This window comes from Nicotiana tomentosiformis, chromosome 11, assembly GCF_000390325.3.
Source record: "Nicotiana tomentosiformis chromosome 11, ASM39032v3, whole genome shotgun sequence".
In the NCBI taxonomy this organism is placed as follows: domain Eukaryota; kingdom Viridiplantae; phylum Streptophyta; class Magnoliopsida; order Solanales; family Solanaceae; genus Nicotiana; species Nicotiana tomentosiformis.
Window position 1 is genome coordinate 91,620,629 of NC_090822.1, and position 17,465 is coordinate 91,638,093.

General features: G+C 35.1%; 2 protein-coding genes across 2 annotated transcripts; both read left to right on the forward strand.

Moving 5' to 3' along the window:
- Positions 1-6,732: 6,732 nt before the first annotated feature.
- LOC104097420 (protein CYSTEINE-RICH TRANSMEMBRANE MODULE 11) lies at positions 6,733-13,695 on the forward strand. The gene is made up of 3 exons (XM_009603971.4): positions 6,733-7,065; positions 7,618-7,852; positions 13,312-13,695. Exons 1-3 carry the CDS (start codon positions 7,023-7,025, stop codon positions 13,364-13,366), a joined length of 333 nt encoding a protein of 110 aa, XP_009602266.1. The 5' UTR covers positions 6,733-7,022; the 3' UTR covers positions 13,367-13,695.
- A 764-nt stretch (positions 13,696-14,459) lies between these two features.
- On the forward strand, positions 14,460-16,511 carry LOC104097421 (uncharacterized). The gene is given in 4 exon segments (XM_070189629.1): positions 14,460-14,468; positions 14,519-14,752; positions 14,754-15,704; positions 15,707-16,511. Coding segments are annotated over 4 exon segments (1,818 nt in total). The 3' UTR covers positions 16,331-16,511.
- The last annotated feature ends 954 nt before the right edge of the window (positions 16,512-17,465 follow it).

A 17,465-nucleotide genomic window follows, 5' to 3' on the forward strand; every position in this document is an offset into this window, starting at 1 on the left:
AGGATGCACGCCGCAGCAGGCCATGTTGGCTATATATATATATATATATATTATTACTATTATATGAATCGAGGTTGTCTGCCTGCAGCAGGCCTTATTGGCTTATTATTGCATGTGAGTTGGCCGTTCAGCACGTGAGTTGGCCGTGCGGATCCAGATATTTATATTATGGCACGTGAGTTGTCTGTGCTTATAGCGCTTAGGCTGTAGGAATCCCTCATGAGTCTATACACACCCCCAGTAAGCGCAGTCGACTATAAACAGGGATCGGGCTGCACGCCGCAACAGGTATTATATAGCGCTGAGTGATTGAGTGTGCTGAGCACAATGAGAGAGAATGCGAGACAATGAGATTGAGTACTCTGAGAAAATGTGAGTACATGAGTGCAATCTCTGAGATACATTGCATTGACATGCACACATGACATATATGCATAGAGATGTATTTTCCTCATGCTGTACGGTATCACATTATTCATGATTTCTCACACATGTTGATAGATGGGCATAGTGATGCATTTGTTTTACACTGGTTATCTGGGAAGAAAATGAGATATTTTATTTATTATTGAAAGGATTTTGGAAAAATTACTGTTTTCAAACTTATTCATATTTTTGGTAACTTCGATAAATGATTTGGGTTTTCATTGATGTACTTGAAAAGGCAGAACTATTTTCAGAAGTCATGTTTTAGCTGAGCATTTATTCTTTGAGTTACTTCGGGTATTACTTGTTTAATATTGTTATTAACTATTGTTGGTTATGGAAGTTGGACTCCGACCTTGGTAGAAACTCGTCACTACTTTCAACCTACGGCTAGATTTGTTACTTACTCAGTACATGTGGTCGGTTGTACTGATACTACACTTCTGCACATTGTATGGAGATGTTGGCTATTGTTGTTGCTGTGCTCGATAGTTGCGGGATTTGAAGATGTACCTGCAGTCCTGTTGTAGCTTCCTCTTGTTCAGGGTAGCCTTAGATTTATAAAAGCTATGTTTAAGTATTATTCAAACAGACTATGTATTTATTTCATTTACGCTTTGTATACTCTATTCTTAGAAGCTCATGATTTGTACTACCAGTTCTTGGGGAATGTATAAGGTTAAGATAATTATTCACTAAAATTGCTTTAATAATTGTTATTGGAATTGGATAATTGAAAGTTGGCTTACCTAGCGAGTTGTATTAGGTGCCATCACGACTAGTTGGATTTTGGGTTGTGACACCATCCTTTAAGCACAATCTCATCTCTGTACACAAACTCACAGACCAATTTGATTGTATAGCTCCGTTTACTAGACTTTCATTGTCTCATACAGGGCCCTTCTCTGAAGAAGCCTCTGGATCTTGGTAAACTGGACAGTGGGTTGTACAAATTTGTATGGGAAAATCCCTCTCATCCTCAGGTTACTTTGTCAACTACCTGCAGCGGCTTGTCATCTCTGTCTATTTCTGATCATCTTCCTTGTACTGTAAATACTTTTTCCCCTTCTTGTAATAAATTTGCTATGAATAAAATAGAAATTGTTTGGCCTCATAGACTTGCACATGTTCCTTTTATTAAAATAAAAAGGATTTTTGAAATTTCCTCTGATATTTTCTCTACACAGTCTTTTCCATGTACTATTTGTCCTATGGCTAGACAAACTAGATTATCATTTTCTGATAGTTCTAAGCCTTTTTAACTTGTTCATGTTGACACTTGGGGTACTATATCACACTTCTACATATTCAGGCTCAAAATATTTCCTTACCATTGTTGATGACTTCTCTAGATGCACTTGAACTCATTTGATCGGGTCCAAAAGTAATGCCTTTCCTCTCTTAAAGGCCTTTGTATTGATGGTTCAAACTCAATTTCATGTCACCATTCAAAGCATAAGGTCTGATAATACTCTAGAATTGGGAAATAACAATGCTGCAGTTTCTTTCTTTTCTGAAAATGGAATCATCCATCAAACTAGCTGTCCACACACACCTCAATAAAATGGTGTGGTGGAGAGGAAACATAGAACCCTACAGGGCCTTACTTTTCCAATCCAAAGTACCAATCAGATTTTGGGGAGATTGCCTCCTCACAGCCACATACATCATTAACAGACTTCCCTCCAGGTTACTACAGAATAAATCACCTTATGAGTTGTTATTTGGCAAGACACCTAGCTATTCTCACTTGAGAACTTTTGGCTGCCTCTGTTTTGCCACTGTTCCAATTCCTCAAAGAGACAAACTGAAACCTAGAGCTATCCGATGTGTCTTTCTTGGCTATCCTTTTGCAAATAAAGGTTATAAGTTGTATAACCTTTAGTCTAAGCAGTTTTTTGTCTCTAGAGATGTCATTTTTCATGAACAACTATTTCCTTTTTCTTCAAATTTTTGTCAGATCTTCCATGTTCTACCTCCTGCTACTACCACCCTTTCTATTCCTCTTTCAGTTTCTTTCCCTTCTTCTTTCCCTAATTCTACTGACAACCACCCTTCACCTTCTGATGCTACACCTTCTCCTCCAATTACTGATACTTTCTTTGACTCTGTCCCTTTTACTTCTTCTCCTACCACTGTCAATCCTACCACCTATGTTTCCCCACGTACAAGATCTGATAAAACACACACTCATCCCTCTTATCTGAAGGATTACATCTATAAACTGCCCAGTTCTCTTTCCTGTTCTGCTGTCCAACCTGTAGAGTTTGAGCCATACACTTATTCTCAGGCAGCCCATATTCCATCTTGGCAGGATGCTATAAGAAAAGAGTTTGAAGCTCTAGAAGTTAATAACACTTGGGAATTGGTTTGGCTGCCCAGATTATTGCATGATCTTACTATTGAGGTTTCCTTTCTTATCTCTGTCTTCTGTGAAAATATGGCAGCTATTCACATTGCTAAAAATCATGTTTTTCATGAACGCACTAAACATATTGAAGTGGACTGTCACTTCATCCGCAGTAAATTGACTAAAGGATTCATCAAGTTGTCACATGTTCCTACCTCTGACCAACTGGTAGATGTATTCACAAAGCCACTACTTAGGGTTCTCCATCACACTTTTCTTGGCAAGTTGAAGGTTGTTTCCCCTCCAACTTGAAGGGGGTGGGGGGGGGGGTGTTGGGCCACCAGCTTGCATTGCTTCAGGCCTAAAGCAACATACTTAAGTTTGGCTTAAGTTGGCCCGACTATTTATGTTATACTTAGTCCTTTTGTATTAGTTAGCCATTCTTTGTTAATATAGCATAGTAGTTATTCATTTTAGTGGTTAGCTATTTTACATTGTATAAACAAGATATAAATAGAAGAGGCCACAACTGTTAAGGTTTGGTTGATTATTTTTCATTCTCTCTCTTCGTTTGTTCTCTCTGATGAACTCTCTAGAAAACCCTAACCTTCATTAACGAGCTTCCCTTTCTGATCTATTTTCACTGGTTTGTCAGATATACATTGTACTATACATAGAGATATACACATGATACAACGGGGAAAACACATATCAAGTCACTTCAACCTCAAGTTTTCAATATGAAATTTAGCTCAAATCGTGTACAAATACCTCCAAGATTGATATTCAAGATCCTTAAGATTTTTACAAGAAAACCTGATATTATCGAATTGAGAAAAAATAATACTAATATGCAAATCAAAAAATTTGAACCAGGCTTCAATGATCTTTAATGGTTCTTCAAAATCAAAATTTGTTTCTACATGCATAGATGAAGTATTGACAATGTCGAAAAGAGATAAATATTTATGTTGATCCAAACCCTAACTTCAATCAAATACAAGTGGAAAAGATGATTGATCGAAGGTAAAAAAATTATTAAATTATATCGGTAATTCACAAAAACCAAAAGAGTTTATTGCCAGATGTAGAGCCATGGGTATAATAATAAAGAGATTTGGGAATAAAGACTGAGAGATTTGGAAAAGCAACTAAAACAAAGGTTAGAAGAGAGAGAAGGGCGGGCAAATATTCTGAAGCTATTTTTAAGGACAAGGATTTTGGTTATAACAACTAATTTTTAAAGGTAAAAATCTAATGTAAGTTAACATATGCCAATAACTATAAAATGACTATTTATGCCATTTAATGTTGGCAGTTGTCACGGTGTGTCAATTTTTCCTTGAAGAGATCAACTATGGAGGCTAGCTTGTAAATCAGTAACTATAGTTTAGCTACTATTTTAAATAAAATAGGAAAAAAAAAATACTTTTTGATGCGAAAATTTGAACAGAAATACCCCTTCTTAAAATACAGAAGAACTTTAGGAATGACTACTGAAGTTTGAATATTTACTTGTTCAACTTCGATGAATAATTCCTAAAGTTTGAAATCTGTATGATTAAAGAAAATGACTAACATAGAAAATCAAATAAAAGAAGAAGTGCACCAGTAGCTACTTTTAACTATGCTATTAAAATATATTCACAATTTATGATGTATTTAAAGATTAGCCAATTCACCAAAATGTCAAGACTAAGTATTCTGAATTTTTGTATCTTGAAACTTTGAGCTACTAATTTGAAATCCAGGACTTAGTGTCCTGAATGTTTGAACTGCTAATTTAAAATTCAGGACATAACATTCGAATTTTTGAACACAATTTTGAACTTTAGGACACGATGTCCTGAAGTTGAAACTTTGAGATTTAAATATATTGGTTAATCTTTAAATACGTTATAAATTGTGGATATATTTTAAATATCATACTTAAAAGTGGCTACCTTGTGTCATTCATTGCAAAGACTAAATTGAGCGTTTTATGTAGTTTGGACTTTTTGGGCCGTAATGGAGATGCCGATTGAGTAAAGAATAAACTGAAAATCAGTGAATCGTTTACATGTTCAAACATCAGTACTTTCAGGTGTAAAAATTGCATGGGCGCCCTATTTGGTCTCTCCTTTTAACTTATACCCGTTTTGTTTTTCCATTTGCATTCGCACCTATTTTTTTTTGTTAAAAGTATTTTAAAAAGATGATTTTGCCCTTATTTAATAAAACACTATTGATAAAATGCAAGACAAAAACTTAGATATGTTTAGGCTGAAGTTTTAACAAATGAACTAAAAAATTTCAGCTTGTTTAGACTGAAGTTTCGGATAAAACTCAGGACAAAACTGTAGACTGCGTTATAAAACTTCAGTATGTTTTGGTATGGAGTTTTAGCAAATGAACTAAGTAACTTCAGCATGCATTAGCAAAAACTCTTTAGAAAATTACATACTGCAAGACAAAAATTTAAGCATGTTTAGTCTGAAGTTTTGGCAAATAAACTAAAAAATTTAAGCATGTTTAGTTTGAAGTTTTAGCAAATGAATTAAATAACTTCAACATATTTTGTCTGAAATTTTAGCAAATGAACTAAATAACTCCAGCATGCATTAACAAAAACTCATTAAAAAATGACATACTACAAGACAAAAATTTAAGCATGTTTAGTCTGAAATTTTAGCAAATGAACTAAAATTTAAGCATGCTTAGTCTGAAATTTAGCAAATAAACTAAAAAACTTCAGTTTGTTTAGACTGAAGTTTCGGATAAAATTCAGGACAAAACTGTAAGTTGCGTTACAAAATTTCAGCATATTTTAGTATGAAATTTTAGCAAATGAACTAAATAACTTCAACATGCATTAGCATAAACTCTTTAAAAAATTACATACTGCAAGACAAAAACTTAAGCATGTTTAGTCTGAAATTTTAGCAAATGAACTAAATAACTTCAGCATGTTTTGTTTGAAATTTTAGCAAATGAACTAAATAACTTCAACATGCATTAGCAAAAACTCCTTAGAAAATTACATACTATAAGACAAAAATATAAGCATGTTTAGTCTGAAGTTTTAGCAAATGAACTAAAAAACTTATGCATGTTTAGTCTGAAGTTTTAGCACATGAACTAAAAAACTTAAGCATGTTTAGTCTGAAATTTTAACAAATGAACTAAAAAACTTAAGTATGTTTAGTCTGAAGTTTTAACAAATGAACTAAATAACTTAAGCATGTTTAGTCTGAAGTTTTAGCAAATGAACTAAACAACTTAAGCATGTTTATTCTGAAGTTTTAGCAAATGAACAAAATAATTTCAGCATGTTTAGACTGAAATTTCGGATAAAACTCATGACAAAACTGTAAACTACATGATAAATAATTTCAGCATGCATTAACATGAAGTTTTAGCTTCAGCGTGAAACAACTTCATGCAAGTGTGATTCTGAAGATAAATGTGGATAAGTTTCTAATTTTTTGATAAAGCTACTGAGAGCAGAGGAGGAGATCTTTTTTCACGAATGAGGTTGTAGATCACACGAGTAATGCGCGATGCATGTTTTATATCTTTTGTTAGGGGTGTAATTGTCATATTATTACGAATTTTTTGTCAGCTGGCTACCAAATCAATAATTTTTAAAAATATGGTACATGTTAAAAGGTGGCACAAATATAAGGTATGACTAATCCCCTTTCGGTGGAGTTTATTTTTTAAATGTTTAGAACTTCAGCATACGATGTTGGAGTGTCGCATATTTTAAACTCTAGGAATTGTTCCTGGAATTTGAACTTATAAGTGCTTACAGTGTAGTAATCGCACATAGAGTTTTTCGTGTTTTAACTGAGATATTTTGATCCAAATATTATTTAGTATCAAAAGAGCAGCTAAATACTAATTACTTTTTAAATATTAGCTAAATTGTTGTTAAAAGTGGCTATTTTTCAAAAAAATTCCCTACCTCTTCCCTCGATCATGACTATCACGTTTTGAAGCAATGCCATTTGCTGAATTATAGACCTCTTAACTTAATCTGCTGCTAACACGTGAACGGCTATGATAGTAAATAGTGATAACGACCCTTAAATTATCTTATGGATTGATCTTCTGACGTGCCTGTACTACATATGTTTCCTCCACCTTAGCAGCTAAGTTAAAGTCGCTATATTAGCTGATCTACTCACCTCTCTTCATTTTTAGTCATCAAATTCTCTCTCTATCAACCAAGAAAAAAATCAAGAACCAGCATCTCTGACACCAAATGAGTTACCAGCATGTTCACGAAGGTTCCTACCCTCCACCAGGTATGTTACAATTTCAAGATTACCCCATTTTCAATCTTTGTCTAGTAAATTAGGTCAATTGATTGTTTTAATTCTACTTGTCTGTTCTTGTATTTTTCTCTTCTTTTAGGCAAGGTATAATATCAATAACTAGATCACCAAAGATTCAACCTTTACTTACCAAATACTTCACCAGTAAATTGGTCAACTTGATTGTTCTAGTTTTACTTGTCTGTTCTTGTATTTTTTTCATTTCTTTTAGGCAAGTTGCAATAACAATACAATTTCAACAACACCCAATTTTCAACCTTTGTCTACCGAATTACTCTTTTTTTTAAAAAAAAATTTGGTTATTTGATTATTTTAGGGAATTGGTTATTTGACTGTTCTGATTTTACGCTTGTTTGTTCTTCTGTTTATCACTTTTTTTGGGGTAAGTTACAATACGAATACCTAATTGCATGATCAGTACCTGAGTTTCAATTTTTGATACTAAATTATTACTACTACTGAATTCGTCAATTAATTGTTGTAAATTCAACTTTCTGTTGTTGTGATTTGACAAATTTTTAGGGTATGGACCACCACCACCTCAACCACAAGGATACCCGCCACCGGGGATGCCACCACCACCAGGGTTTTACGGTGGAGGCGGCTATCCTCCTCCTCCACCACCTCCTGGAGGCAGTTATCAAGGCTACTTTAATGATCAATACCCTCCACCACCACCTCAGCACATCTACCATGACCAGGGTGGTGGCTATTATCATGGTGATGACAATGGCTGTTCTTCATTCCTAAGAGGGTGGTATGTCATCTCTCACTCTCTTTCTCCTATATATTTGATTTTTTTTTGTTTATAACACTAGTGTCCGGGCTAGTGGATATTAGAGGTTCCACCATTTTGCTTCATGTGTTGAATGTTGACTAGATTTCCCTTTACCACACATTTTCTATCATGGACTATATCCGAATGGGGATTCATATTGCCGACCCCAACTTGGGACTAAGGTATAGTTATTGTTGGTTATATCCATAAGGTTTTCAACTGATTCTAAATGGACGTTTTCTACAAGAGATATTTGGGCTTGTTCTTAAAAGAAGAGGTCTTTTCGAATCATAAAACAACAAAAGGCCAGAGTAATAAAAATGCCTATTGGGGAGAAAGTGATATGAAGGAAAAAAGAATATTCTTCCTGTATCTGGTCACGGAACTTCGTAATCAATTAAAATCTGTGCTATCATACCAGAATAAACAATTCGACTGATCTGACTAAACCTTTCAGGTAACATTAGAATTTGAATTTTTTTAAGGTCCAGCTGCTACCCTCTTCTCTCTATTTCAATTTGGAAAATTTACTTTTATTTGAAAGGCACTAATGCAATATAATCTGTACTCCTGCAATTGATGGCCAAAAGACAAGCGAGAGTTGATAATATATGGGGATATTGCTTCATTTGTTATCATTGGTAGTGGGGAAAATAGTTATGTATGTGCAATTTTCAAGTCATAGAGAGCTTGATGTTTGGAGGATAGTCATCAGGAACTAGATTTAGTGCCCATATGAAAGAAGGGTGAAAGATTGAGAAGATGATTAACTGAATGCCAACACGAGAACCGTTTTTCTCTTAGGTGCATTTGTATTTAGTGATGTCAAGTTCTGTTTTGTGCCTAAGGGGTATTAGCTTGGTTCATGACCAGGATTCACAAAACTCAGCTTAGCTAAGGAATCTCAAAATGAAGGAAGAAAGCCGGAGGTCGTCACCTGTGCGGGTCCACATGGACTTCTTAGGGCAGGATTCTTAGGTTCCTTGAATTTCGTCCAATTTTTATTATTCTAAATTTTGTGTCCGCATGTGTTGTTAAATGCTGTTATTCTTTCGCCACATGGACTGCTTTTGGTAAAAAATGCATTAGGGGAACAGTGGTGGTACACACTAAAGCTCAGACACAAGTGTGGGTGTCTGACACAGGTGCGGATCTAGAGGTCGGATCCTTCGAGATGTAAATTGTATGATTCGGGGAAACGTATCCTAGTACGGATACGGATGCGGTGATCCGGCTAAAAATAATTCCAAAAAAAAAAGGTATTTTTAAATTATGAGAAATTTTGTGGAATACTTACGTATATCTTATAAAGTGTCGATTTTCTTTTTTTTTCTCCAAGTTGTAGATAAGTAAAGGATTGATTTCCTAGATAAGGTATGCTATTTTCTTCAAATTTACCCTATTTTTGATTTTGATTTCGGAAATCAAATTGTATCTCGTCTCGGATTTTTCCGTTTGTCGTGGTCAAAGTACCCAAAATTGTTTGACCAAATTCGGTACGGATCCCATACCCACACACATACTAGTGTCGTGTCGAAACGGGTGCGGCACCTAAACTGTCATGTCGGAGCAACTTATGGTCTACGGTGGTGGTATTGAGTTCAATAAAACAATTCTGCTGCCCACTCTTGCTAAATAGCAAGTTGACTGCAGAGAAATCCTTATAATATATGCATGTGTTTTATAAAAACGTTTCATCATCATGATGAATTACTTCTGGTGTCAATTAAAAAGGATAGAATCTAAGTAAACTGAGAGAATAAATATCTATCTCCAATGTTAAGTTTTTTATCATGTTATTCAGTTATCATATAAGAAAGGACTAATACATAAGTTTCACCCTAAACTTGTCCCAAAAACTCAGTTACACACTTAAACTTTGCGGACATTCTTTTACCCCCTTATTCTTGACCGAAGGGTATTAATTATCCACCTTAGAGGTGGTGTGGCAGAGAGAGTGTTTACATTTTCCTGAACAAGCGTGGCTGGCAAAAATAATAAGTAAAATGAAGTAAATTTCACTAATATCGTTTTTAATTAAATTTAAGTTTTTCTTAATCTTTTCGTTTTATTTTTTATTCGTTTTTTCTCTCTACTCTTTCACTTTCTTCCTTTTCTTTCTTCCCTGCAATTAAAAATGACCTAACTTTATGAACCAGAAGGCAACAACAAAAATCACCTCTATCATTTTTTTTCAAACAGACCTTTGTTGTTCTGAATCTGTTTGAAACTCCCTTTTTAGTAGTATTTGATAGATGAGAAGAAGCTGGAGTAGTAATAAAAAATGGGTACGACATTCAACCGGTGAAAGTTACAAAATTCTATTGTTAATGCAACAGCTATATCGGACAGCATCGTTGATGTTAAGTTAGAAGGTTTTGACAGAAAAAAGAGGAAGAGAGAAAACAGGAAGGAAAAGAAAAAAAAAGTAAAGAAATTGGGTTTGGCGGAAAATTCTTTTACTAAAAGACTGTCAGCAAAGACTGAAATAGTCTCACATAAATCCATTTACAAAGATTAAAATTTAAGATATAGAAAGAAAATCAAGTGGATCTTGATTTGGGATTTGACCATGGATGAATCTCACTTTAGAGAGGATATGTGTTGATTGTGTGATGAAGGTCCCACTACTGGTGTATATTATGTGTTCTGTGGTGGTCAAATTAATTTAGAGAAATGGAGGATGGTGAGATGTTGGAGATTAGGAAGAGGAAGAAACATAAGAATTCTCACATGGTGTGGAATGAAGGGGCAGTTGGGTTTCTAATTTTGACATTCAAGTTTAATAATTTTAATATCTTGATCTAAAAAATTATATTAGAGAGAAGTAAAGTAAAGAAATAAAGTTTTCTCGGGTAGTTTGAGCTTTGGTATTTCATGGCGGAATATGAGTGTTGGTGGGTGCTATAGAAAATGGAGGAATGATGGAAGATGAACGGGAAAAATGCAAAAGAAAATAAAAAAGGAAAAAAGAGAGAAAAAAAAGTTAGATGGCATCTACATGGTTCTGACGTGGCAGGAGCGTGTGTAACATTGTCTAGTACAAAAGTGGTTCTTTATTTTTAGGGAGATAATTAATGCACTTTGATAAATAATAAGGGGGTAAAAGGATGCCCGTAAAGTTGAAGTGTGTAACCAAGTTTTTGGGACAAGTTTAGGGTGGAAATTATGTATTTTCCCAAAACAGACTCTTAGGGACCTAGCTCTTTTTTTGGTCATCCTCATACGTGTAGCCATCAGTCATACGTAGTATGAACATCAAAATTTGGTAAAGTGTAACACCTTTGGAATGACAAGCTGTAAAAAATGAGTGACATGTATTCTTTCCATTTTTCCTGAGGCATTCTACCACATTCGGTGCAGCTCAAACTTTATGCCAATCGTGACGAAACACGTAACGGCGAGATCGAAATAGGGAAAAATCTATTTGACATTCTTGAGAAAGATTGCACCGTACTCCCTTAAGAAAAGTCTTTGGCAACTTGTGTTTGAAGAGTAGTGGTGAGGAATTAGATTGCTGATCAACCCATGTAAAATGAAGGGGCTGAACTTTGGTTAGGTTGAAAAGATCCCATATGATTAACCTATTAACAACAGAAGAATCATTTTATTCTTTTGCATATGAGGGTTCTAGATAGGTTCATGATGGAACCCACATGGATCAGCCTAGTTGAGGTTCTCGTTAGGAACTTAAATAGAGGGAAGTGAGGAGAAGAGCTCCTTCACTTGATGCGTCCCACATCTACTCCTTTGTGCCTTGTTTTTTTGCAACGTACGACTGTTCTAGGTAAACAATGTGTTTGGTGAACTGTATTAGTAATTAGTACAGAAACATAGTTCTGCGGCCCACTCTTAGTTGGTAGTGAGTCAAAATTGCTGGAATATGCTTATAAACTATGCATGTGATTTCTGATACATGACATATTATAATTAATTCCTTCTGATGCCAATTAGAAACAGGGTAATGTTGAGAGAATAATCTCTTCCAATGTGGAGGTTTTTCTCATGTTATTCAGCTATTGCATAGAAAATGAATTCGACAAGTAAATAAATACAGGAAATAGTACTACCTGAATGAAAATCTTCAGGCAAGCAGATTCTAGGAACCTAGTTTTCTTATTTCCCCCCTCGCAAGCATAGGCATCAGTTCATTAGATCAATAAGATTTGGTTATTCCTGGTTGCAAATGTTGTCGAAGTACAAGCCAAACTCAGTTGTCATTTCTATCTTCTGCTTGGCAGTGCAACATAATTAGCAAGGTCTTTTGTTCTTTCTTGATTAAGACAGCCATTATTTTTTTCATAACCAAGAAATCTCCAAGCGTCAGCTAGCGCACAGTTTGAAACTCAGAATAATGGCTAGTTCTTCCTCTGCCCTCGTTCACTGAAATACTAGTTTTTTTTTTAGTCTGAGGTAGAGTTCGAGCTCGTGAGGTGTTCCTAACCCACACTTGCTTGTTGCGCTCTTGCCACTAAACCAGAACCCCGGGAGCTAATTAAGATGGCCATTATTGCTGTCCTAGAGAACCATTTTCCGCAGACTTCAACTATAGTGCCCATACTTAGAGTTTCTTACTTGCACTGGGATATACATGACGAATGTCAATCCTATGTTTGCGTATGAATCAGTTAGCCATTTGTTCATCTTGTAGCTATTCGCACCAATTAGTTTTGCCCCTCATTAGTTTTTTGTGAAACCACAAGAGGCTTTTATTTCTATTCTACTCTTATTTCATGACTGCTTTAAAATTCTTTCATCATGTGGCTTAAAGCTGCATCTAGTTTTTGCTGTTCATAAATTCTTTGTGAATCTGTGAGGGGCTTCTATTTTCCTTCTCCTTTTTCTGTTGCAAACTTCAGCTTCAGAATTGTTGTTGTCCGATCTATTTCTTTAAATCTTTGTTGATATGAGTGGGAGACTAAATTCAAAGGAGAAAGAAGAACTTAATCGGCAAAAGATAGCATTACAGAGGGCTTTTAAGGTTGCCCTTGGATCAGGTAGAAAGCGGTATCCAAGTGCATTTTCAAGGTTTAGCTGCAGAAATCTTTTCTTGAATTAATTATATCTCAACCTGTGACCATACTTAAAGCACGACTTAATTGAATCTGCATAAGCTACTGCAATGCTCGTGCTCTATCTCTTATGCATGTTTGAATTCTTGCTTTTCGAGAGAGCAAGAGCATACAAAGCCAAAACATAGAAGAAAAATGAGAAGATAGAAAGGAGAAGTTGGCTAAGAAAATGTTGAGCATCTCACATGCAAAATAGAGGGAAAAACAAGGTAATAAGGTGATACTTGATAAAGACGAAGAAGAAGATGAAACACACACACACACACACACAAGGAGTATATATTTTAGGTTGTGAAGGCTTGTTCTTTACATTTCTTCTAGTCGTATCGTTCAAATTGTTTTATTGAAAGCTGATGGTTTCTGCAGTTTGGCTACTCTGTGTTGCTGCTGTCTCTTGGAGGAGTGCTGTAGATGCTTCTAGTTGGCTGGTTGCCTGCTACCAAATACTATTGGTTTCTCAAATTGCTACTGATTGTGGATTTCTTAAAAATGTCAGCAGACTCCTCTCTTAAGACTTTTATATTACATATGCACGAACAACTTGTACTGCAACACTTCTATTATTAGTTATTTTGTCCAGTAGTTATCTGAAGAATGCATCCCTAGCTCTTTGGCAAAAGTAATAACTATGATCAAGTATGTAACCAACAACTTTTGGCTTCTGTATTTCGAGCTCTCTTAAGATGTAATCTTCTTGTTACAATATCAAAACTATTTAAGTTAAACAGTATTCGAATGGTTTATTTTGTACTTTGTGCGATTATCAGAGGTAGTGAGTTTATATCTATTCAAAAACTAGAAAATTGACTATAAAATAATGTTAGATACAACTTTTTTTAATGGGTATTTTAGCTGTTGAAATATTCTATAAACTTTCTTTTTGCTATGCTATCAATGTTGGATTGATTCGTTGTAAAATCTTTATGCAATTCTAGAATACGCTGTTATAACATTAGTTGCTCCTTCTTGCTCATTTATGTAGAGGTTCAACAATCGCCTATTTTGCTAGTTTTTTTTAATTATTAATTTCTAGCTAGGGTTTACATTTCGCATATTAAAATTATATAAACTAAAGCACAAAAAGACCTAATACATATGGATTTTATAATCCTAATACATATAATTTCGAACAGCAATAGATGTATGTCCTGTATAGGAACAATCTATTTGCTAAATATAATCTCGTATTTAAGATAGTTTACTTGTAAGTACTGTCATAGCCACAATTATTTGTTAGTTTTATTTTGCTTTTAATGAAAAGAAATTGTCTTGTTTGATTTTCAGTAACACAGACAGAATTGTTTGACCACCAAAATAATGTAATGTTAAAACTATATAATCTTAAGAGCATTAAGAGGGGAATTTATTTGTTTTTAACTTCTCAAATCATGAAATCCCGATATCAGATATGAATAGAATAACAATGATAAAAAAGGAAATTAGCAAAAGTGGGATTACCTTCGACATTCAAATACTACGTTGTTACTTAGCCAACAAGTTACTTTTTTAGAGAAATGACACTGGTCAGCAAGTAAATATTTCCTATAAAGTCTAATCCTCTCTGTCGAAAAAGAAAAGGTCTCATCCTCCCCTACTTCCAGTCCTAAGTTACATTCATTTCAATGAAGAAGTCAGCACAATCTCTAAAATCCTAATATGGTCTACATTGAAAATATGTCACCTACCTATCTTTCTACTTCAAACGACCTATCTTTCTAATTCAAACCCTTGTTTAGATTTCTTCTTTCATGTTGTTCCTGATAATCCTCCTCAATCCCTTACCAAATATTTGCAATGTGCTTGGGAATGATGATTCGTTAACCGCCTTGAAACTTATTTGCAATTTGCGTGGTATTCGTGGCACTGGCAAATCTGACAAGGAAGGTTACTACAATGCCGTTTTATGGCTTCATAGTCTCCACCCTAAGACCCTTGCCTGTAATTTAGAGTCGGTGGCGAATTTAGGATATTTCAAGGATTTACTTGAGATTCTATGCCGGCTACTTGAAGGAGCTGATGTGAGAGAAAAGGCTAAAAAAGAATGGGAAATGAGAAAGTTAAACGGAGAACCGTTTAGGCTTAGAGCTTAGAGACCATTTGGAGAACCTAAATTATCTTATGAGGAGAAAGTTGAAATTAAGAAACAGAAGAGAATAGAGATAGCCAAAAAGGCTGTTGAGAGGTATAGGAATGATCCTGATTATAGATTCTTGCATGAACGTGTATCTGATCTTTTTGCGGATTACCTGAAGTTAGATTTTGAGTTGTTGAGAACTGGGAAATTGAGGCGGATCAGCCTTGCAGCTAAATGGTGTCCACTAGATTCGTCTTTTGATAAGACAACACTTTTATGCGAAACCATTGCAAGGAAGGTATTTCCAAGAGAGTCATATCCCGAATATGAAGGAATTGAGGATGCACATTACGCGTATAGAGTGGGGGATCGATTGAGGAAAGAAGTTCTAGTGCCCTTATGCGAAGCTCTGGAGTTGCCTGAGGTTTATATTGGGCAAAATGATTAGGGTTGGATTCCTTACAATAGGGTGGCCTCAGTTGCTATGGAATTGTACAAAGACAAGTTTTTGGAACAAGATAGATATAGGTTTGAACAATATCTTGAGAAAGTAAAATAGGGAAAGTCCAAGATTGCTGCAGGTGCGCTGCTGCCTCATCAGATAATAAAGAATTTTTTTGGTCGGTGGAAGTGGAAGGACGAGCAAGTTGATGTGTTGCAACGGAAGAGAATGGTAGATGACTTGTGTCCCAAAAGGGGAAACTGAAAAATTGTCTTGCTATTTGTGATGTTTCGGCCAGCATGTCGGGTATACCAATGGAGGTTTCAGTGGCGCTAGGCGTTCTCGTTTCAGAATTAAGTGTCGAGCCTTGGAAAGGGAGGTTGATAACATTCAGCAAGAACCCAAAGCTTCAACTAGTTGAGGGGGAGGATTTAAGGTCCAAGGTTGGGATAGTGAGAAATATGGATTGGGGAATGAACACTGATTTTCAAAAGGTGTTTGATCTAATACTACAAGTAGCTGTCAATGGGAAACTAAAGGAGGATGAGATGATAAAGAAACTCTTTGTGTTTAGTGATATGGAGTTTGATGAGGCCTCTGCTAATCTATGGGAGACAGATTATCAGGATATTGTTGGAAAATTTAGGGAGAAAGGTTATGAGAATTGCGTGCCGCAGATTGTGTTATGGAATTTGAGGGACTCAATAGCTACACCTGTGGCTGCAAACCAGAAAGGAGTTGCACTAGTGAGTGGGTTTTCAAAGAATTTGCTGAACCTATTCTTGAAAGAAAGGGAATATGATCCTGAAGCTATCATGGAAGCAACAATTTCTGGGAAAGAGTATCAAAAGCTACCTGTGCTTGATTGATTACTCAAACTTGGGAAGGTGAAAGTGCATGGAAAATAATTCAATGGGGCAGATTCTGTTGATGAAAGCTTCTACAATTAACTAGATACTTTGTTGATGTTGTTAGGACTGTTTTCTTTATGGCATTGTTGATAAGAAGGGATTGAATTGTGCCTTGTATTTCAATTTTTTATATAGGTCTTATATTTGTACCAATGTTACTGTTGGCATAGGTAGCTGAATTCACTAACATGTTCTAGTTTGCTAAAAACACAATAAGGCGTTGTGAATTGGAGATTTTAACAATTTTTAATCACTTCGTAAACTTTTAGTCAGCTAAAGTTGTCTTCAAATGACACTGAACAATTGATAGTTGATTCAAAATTGAAACAACAAACAAATGCACAGATTCTTCTAAGTTCTAAGCTTTAATTCAAATCTAGAAGTCAGGTTCATTAACAGCTGATATTTCATTACATCTTTATTAAATCAATGATATAAGTGAAAGATGAGCACATCAACTAAAGATAGTTCTAATGCAAGAATGAAAACAATGCAGAAACTAAAGAAGCAAGGTAAGCAAGAGAAGAATGGACAGAGATTTATCCTGATTACTTACTATTCAATTTGTTGTATTATTAAAACATATTTATTAAATATAATTACCTGCAATATCTTTTAAGTAACCTACAAGTCCCTTTTAAGTGGCTTCATGATACACCGTCTACACATATTTGACTATTTTTTACTATTCAGCATCTAGTCTTTATAAAGCATTATAGCCACTGGAGTTCCCCGTCAACGGCTATTGTGATCCATCAATACTTCATTTCTCTTCCAATTTCCAGTTCTTTAATTCCATTCCTTTATTTTTGGCATTCCTTCCGTATTTCGGTAAGTCTTTCTTCTACCTTTAGTGCCTAAATATTTCTGCAGATCTTTTTCTTACGAGGTGTGAACATGCCCAAAAATAATTTTAGCACAATCAAATGTTCTAATTGCTTTAGATTTTACTAGGTTAATTTTTAAATATTAATTTTTTTTACCTTTTATATACGGTCGAAATTGATTTCGGCCTTCGTACGATATCGAGATGGGCTCCGAAGATGGTACGAACGAGCTTCAAATTTCAGGTATAGGTCAAACATCGAGTTCG

Excerpts from the sequence above, each read along its gene's own strand:
- LOC104097420 (XM_009603971.4), top strand. The coding sequence starts at position 7,023 with ATGAGTTACCAGCATGTTCACGAAGGTTCCTACCCTCCACCAG. Across the intron at positions 7,066-7,617 it reads AGGTTCCTACCCTCCACCAG|GGTATGGACCACCACCACCT; the intron begins GTATGTTACAAT and ends ACAAATTTTTAG. Across the intron at positions 7,853-13,311 it reads TCTTCATTCCTAAGAGGGTG|TTTGGCTACTCTGTGTTGCT; the intron begins GTATGTCATCTC and ends TGGTTTCTGCAG.